The 6,228-nt window shown below is 35.3% G+C and overlaps 1 protein-coding gene across 1 annotated transcript; it reads left to right on the top strand.

The window, feature by feature from the left end:
• Window positions 1–280: 280 nt before the first annotated feature.
• LOC129301862 (probable fructokinase-6, chloroplastic) lies at window positions 281–6,228 on the top strand. The gene is made up of 7 exons (XM_054940474.1): window positions 281–726; window positions 907–1,115; window positions 2,262–2,474; window positions 2,664–2,861; window positions 3,013–3,150; window positions 3,901–4,017; window positions 5,765–6,228. Exons 1-7 carry the CDS (start codon window positions 591–593, stop codon window positions 5,897–5,899), a joined length of 1,146 nt encoding a protein of 381 aa, XP_054796449.1. The 5' UTR covers window positions 281–590; the 3' UTR covers window positions 5,900–6,228.

Genomic DNA, 6,228 nt, shown 5'->3' with positions numbered 1-6,228 from the left:
TATATATATGTATGAAAGTAGAATATTTTATTTAATTTAAATTATTTATGAAAATTCTCTTATTTCTTCTTTTATTTTGTGGCGATATCTTGAAAAATCTAAAGATGTTACCATCATTTGTTGAAGCTAATTCGAACTTACATTTCCTCATTTCTAGTCGGGAAAAAAAAAGTATCCGGAAAAAAAAAAAGAAAAGAAAGACTAGAGGATGCAATCAATGGATTAATATACTAATAGACATTTATAATAAGAAGTTGCTTAATGGCTATGGGTGAGACTGTGTCCTACCAAGCGCAAGAGCAAGCACAAGAGGCTGGACAAGACGGCGGACGCAATAAGCAACTCGATTACTAAACTAAACAGCATCTCTTCTTGCTTATTCCGCTGCTCACAAACCCACGAGCTGGCCAAACACTCTGTAATCCACCCCGCCTGCATTCTCTCTCGGTCTTTCCAAAGTCTTCCCTTTCTTCCATCTCCATCCCTTCTCTTCTCTGCATGCATTTTCATCAAACCCATTTCCTCCTTTCGTCAGAGGTTCACTTTTAACTCTCTGAATATTCACTTGGCCCGTTACTTCCTCCATTTCCATGGCTCTTTACTCTGCTACTCTCTGCTGCAGAACCGTCCCTTCCCGAAATTCAGTCAAGTTTGGTCAACCCACTGTCAAACCATCGGGGTTTTCTTGCCCTCTTTCCCCTCCGATTGTCCGATTGAATGTCAAAGGTATTCGAATTATGACACTCATGTTTTCTGTTATTAATTTGAGCCTGATCAAGTGTTAGTGCACTATCTGCGTCATTTTGACATAATTGTGGGGTTAGGTGATGCTAAATAGCTTTGAATTTAAGCAGTTCGAGTGCTTGTTTATTGTAATTTTCATTCCGGGGACGTCAATTTTGTTAGGGAATGCACACTCTGGTGATGCGGCGCCTGAAACGAAGGGATCGCCGCTTGTGGTTTGCTTTGGGGAAATGCTCATTGATTTTGTTCCAACTACCAGTGGGCTTTCCTTGGCTGAAGCTCCTGCTTTTAAAAAAGCTCCAGGAGGTGCCCCTGCTAATGTTGCTGTAGGCATAGCTCGTTTAGGTGGCTCGGCAGCTTTTATCGGGAAGGTATCACAAAAATATAACCTTTATTGAAACTAAATCATACAGCCGATAGATACTGACCTTGATTGAAGATTTCGACCCCATTTCTTGCACCCAGATGATGCATGCAAAGAATAGCCATATTTCTTTACAACATTTTACATAGTGAGTCGGGGACCTTGGGTGATTGACATATATAGCCTGTGCTAACTTACCTTTTTGTTTAGATCTTGTCTGTAGCGCCTATAATACTGAACCTTCAGGCATCAAATGTCTTAACGTCGTATCCCCTTTATTATTGGTCAGTTGATCAGTCCCCTTACATGAGAATCATCCATATTAGATACAATATCTCTAATAAGCTTCACCATTCATGAGTTATGAACAGCATGACTCATCTAAGCCGTGCATAGGAAGATGTGTCTCATTTCTTATTAATGAAAATTTTATAATATGCTCTACCAAAAAAAATATATTAGGGAGAATATCAATAAAGGACTTTGGAACCAATTTAATTTCATAAAAGGACTGCTAACAAGTAAATATTAATAATTGACAAGTGAAGTTTTTATTTTAACAAATATTTGATCCATCCAGGACTTTATTAGATATTAAATTCTTTTAAAAGTCCTTCATTATTATTCTCCCAATATATTATAATATGTGACTCAACTAATTTTTCCACGCGTGCTAAGAAAAAGAGTTGTCTATAATTATGCTCTTACGGCTGTTTCTCAGTCTTAACTGTTGAAAACTTTTAGTGCTAGGTTTGGATTATCATATGATTTTCCCAATAATTATCATGCACAGTAGTTGTTATTTACTGTTATTAGAACTTAGTGAGCATACAGTAAAATGTTGAATTGTAGGGAGCCCTAGACTCCAAGATTCGAATCTTTGGTGCTCATCTGATCACATAATAATGGAATGTTATATGCCTTTGAAGATGAATGTAACTATGTAAACTCAGTTCATCTATTATTGAAGCTAGGAGCCCCAGAATTTAATGTAATCTGCTAATGAATAGAGATAGCTTTTATCTATGAATACTCGACCTTGAATTATATTGAATGTTTGAGTGATAATCTACTTCATAACTTAGAGGTCATACCAAAGATTTCTCTGCCTTATTTATTTAACAGCAGTCAAATGCTTCGTTGTACTTAACAGGTTGGAGAGGATGAATTCGGTTACATGCTTGCCAATATATTGAAAGAAAATAATGTAAACAATGAAGGGCTGCGTTTTGACCCTGGTGCACGCACTGCATTGGCATTTGTTACTTTGAGGAAGGATGGAGAAAGAGAGTTCATGTTTTATCGTAATCCTAGTGCTGATATGTTGCTTCAAGAAGCTGAACTTGATTTTGGCTTAATAAAGAAGGTAACTGTACCAACTGACTGTATTGAGGTCATTCTGATTGTCACACAGAATTAGTTTAACCACCTTTTGGTTTCTTCAAGTTTACATAAAATGGAAAAATGTTTTTCTGTATTTCCTGCTGATGTTGTCCATTTTGCCTCTATAATTTGATTCATCAATTGATTATGTTAATATTGGTTTATCTGGCAGGCCAAAATATTCCATTATGGTTCTATAAGCCTCATTACAGATCCATGCAAATCAGCACACATAGCTGCCACAAAGACTGCGAAAGATGCAGGTGTAATTCTGTCTTATGATCCTAACCTGAGGCTTCCTTTATGGTCTTCTGCAGAAAGTGCCAGAGAAGGAATTCTAAGTATATGGGAGGCAGCAGATATCGTTAAGGTTGGTCCCCTGCCAGTTAGGCTCAGTATACTACCATATATCCTTCAGTTCACAGTAGATTTTTCTTGTTTCCTTTTCTAGAATGCGGACTTCAGGGGAACAGAGAATCAATGCCATCTGTATTGACACAAATCTGATTAACTATTTTCAGATAAGTGAAGAAGAGATTTCTTTCCTCACAAAAGGAGAAGATCCCTATGATGATGCTGTTGTTCGCAAACTATTCCATCCAAACCTCAAGTTACTACTTGTTACAGAAGGTCCAGATGGTTGCAGATATTACACCAAGGTAAGCCTTCCAAAGATGCTTGTTACAATGCTTTTCAACTCATCTGCCCTAACTTGTTTGTTGACCACCCTCTGACTTATCTTCAATATCATAAATGAGGATACTAATGGTGAGCAACTAAGTTATTGCTGCACCGAACAGCATCTTTATTTGTTTTTTCCCAGCTTAAGATGTGAAACAGTTTATTCTTGAGCAAAATAAATGAATAAATCATTTTGACATGTTGATTAATCAACAAAAACCTAAAGCCATTACCGTTATGCAAACAAGAAGAATAATTTTTCCATCTACCGAAACAGCATCTGATTAATTCTTAACAACTATGTAAGTTGGTACAAATATTTAAGATTCAAACACATACAGCATCTTGACATGCAACAATCATCCCTCTGGAGGTGTGACTAAGTGACTTGAATTCTGCTCAAATTGTGCAGAATAGTTGGAACTAAAATATATGGAAGATAATATTAGAATTTTTCTGTGTTTTAAAATTTATATATGCTTTTGAATAGGTAGCAGTCAACTGATATAAGATTCTAGGAAATTTATAAGGAAGGCCTTAAATGACTATTTTTTTTTCCTCATATATATGTAACTGATTTTCTTATGGGGAGTATGTGCTGCATGTAGCATGTGACTTAACTTCTAACGTTGAAGCATTTGGTAAAGTTCATTTAGCTACGATCTTGCTGGTTATAATAAATTCTTGTCAATAATCATTTGAAAATTTTCGTAACTCTTTCCTTTCAGGACTTCAGTGGAAGAGTCAAGGGATTTAAGGTGGATGCTGTTGACACTACCGGTGCTGGCGATGCTTTTGTGGCTGGAATATTATCACAATTAGCTGTAGATCTTTCTTTGCTTCAGGTAGGCGAGATGTTTTTGTTAATAAGACAAACCATTTAACTTTGATAACCCTAAATATTGGAGAAAAATGGGTGGGTTCATCAACATGAGAGTTAATTTGATGGCAATATTTTCCTGGACAACACATAGTCTTGCTTGTCAGGTATTTGTTAAACATCACGAAACCTAACAAAAATTGAAGAGAAACCCTACATAGAATGGAGTATCAATTTCTTTTTTCATTTCTGACAATCTAGCTCTTTTGAGTGTTCTGTAAGGCAGCAATGGAGGTTAAGAGAGAATCAGTGATTGTAATAATCCAAATAGCAGCCAAAGACATAACTAATTACCACATGTCAGGTTGCGGTCAGAACAATGTTGTTTTATGCTCAAGTTTCTTAATAAAAATGCATTAATTAGAAAAACCACCATATTCCTACCACTTTAACCAGCCTGATCATGTACTTAGTATTCTATTATTTGGCCTATAATGAGAAGATAGTTCCTACTTGGGTAATGATACTTAGGTCGTCTTTGAGAACAATCAAAACAAATTCTGCGATTATGTTGTTAGATTTATTTGTCTACTATGTCTTTGATATGCTGTATGAATTTGCAGAATAGTCTCACTTTGAATTTCCAAAAGTTTGCATCTTACATCTCTAGATCTAGAAATCCATGTCATGTAAAATACTACCTTTGTCCCAATTTATAAGACACTTTTAGAGGAGATTTGATATCTCTAAATATAAGGTACTTTGACAAAAATAAAGTTACATTAATCATATTTTTTCAATATTACCCTTCTCCTTATATTTTCTCTCTTTAATATCCTTTCATAAATGGAATATTAAATAAAGGGAATTCTTGAAAGTTTATATTTTTTTCTTAAAAAAATAAGGTTATAAGGTGTATTTAATGAACTTACTGAGATATGTGATTTTATCTAAAAGTATCTTGTAAGTTAGGATGTAGGAGGGAGTACTATATTACTATTTGAATTTTCAAATAGATTTTTCTTTATTTTCTTTCACAATATGTGCAGATCTTATTATTGCCAGCTTATTCCTGTCACTTGGGGGAAAACTGAAAAGGAAAAACTATCAAAATGGCTTATGTTAAAATCACCTCCCTTCACAAGTCCCCATTCAACTGAGTATTAGTTGCCAATGATCATCGCCCATTTAAATGTGCATGTAACGTCACTGATAGTAATCAGTAATTACAGATACCGACATACTAATGACTGTTAGTCTATCTTTACCAGGCTGGCTCATATTTCAGCGTTTCTCCCGTTTATTTTCCTTACTTGCACATGGTCAGGATATAATATGAAATGCCTATAACTGGTGGATTTGTGCCCCAAAAACAAAAAAAAAATGCCCATTGTCCATGTCTATGTGAAATGTGACAGTTTTAGATTAACTATTGATAGCTTAACACCCCCCCTCCTTTTATTTAGGCTTGGGATTGGCTATAGGGTAGAGTTAACTATTGGATTATTTATCACTTAAAAATAGTTAGCGGTTTCGTTTGTTCGAGTCATGTTTGAGGTCAATCTTAAATTTTTCTCATTCTATTTGCATTTGTCTCACTTTTTAATTAACAGCCTCAAATGTATTTAGTATATTTCACGAATTCAGTAACTTCATTTTTACATTCTAGATGTCATCTGGGTTGTGTGTGTGTGTTTTTTCCATTACATTCAATTCCTTCTTTCTCACATCTCTTTGTTTCCTAAAGACCTAAGTGCGTGGTTTAATTGCAGAAAGAGGAAAAACTGAGAGATGCCCTAAAGTTTGCTAACGCCTGTGGAGCATTGACTGTGACAGAGAGAGGTGCAATACCAGCTTTGCCTACAAAGGAAGCTGTCTTCAATGCCATGCTTAAGTCAGTATCGTAAATTTACAACCTAATCTCTCTAAACAATGAGGCATTTTCATTGCTTTTCTGAAAATTCTTTTGGCACCTACTGGCTTTTCTGAAGTAGATTAGAACAATTTTGTTTCAATAAAAAGCCAGGAATCATACTTGTGTCATATCACTGAATAATGAACTGGACCTGGATTCCTGATAGCCTCTGTCAAGAATTCATTTCAACATGGGTTTTGAACTTTTGGTATATACCAAATTGGAGTGCTTCTGTTTGCATGCATGTGCAAGTTTATTCTTACTGAATATATTTGATGGGGACTAATGTAATATTAAATGTAAAATGTCCAATTAGTGTGA

The sequence above is a fragment of the Prosopis cineraria genome, unplaced genomic scaffold (genome assembly GCF_029017545.1).
Source record: "Prosopis cineraria cultivar Desert tree isolate PC_DT_omini unplaced genomic scaffold, ASM2901754v1 PC2, whole genome shotgun sequence".
In the NCBI taxonomy this organism is placed as follows: domain Eukaryota; kingdom Viridiplantae; phylum Streptophyta; class Magnoliopsida; order Fabales; family Fabaceae; genus Prosopis; species Prosopis cineraria.
Note: the sequence above shows the minus strand (reverse complement) of the source record. Positions and strands in the feature narration are given on the sequence as shown.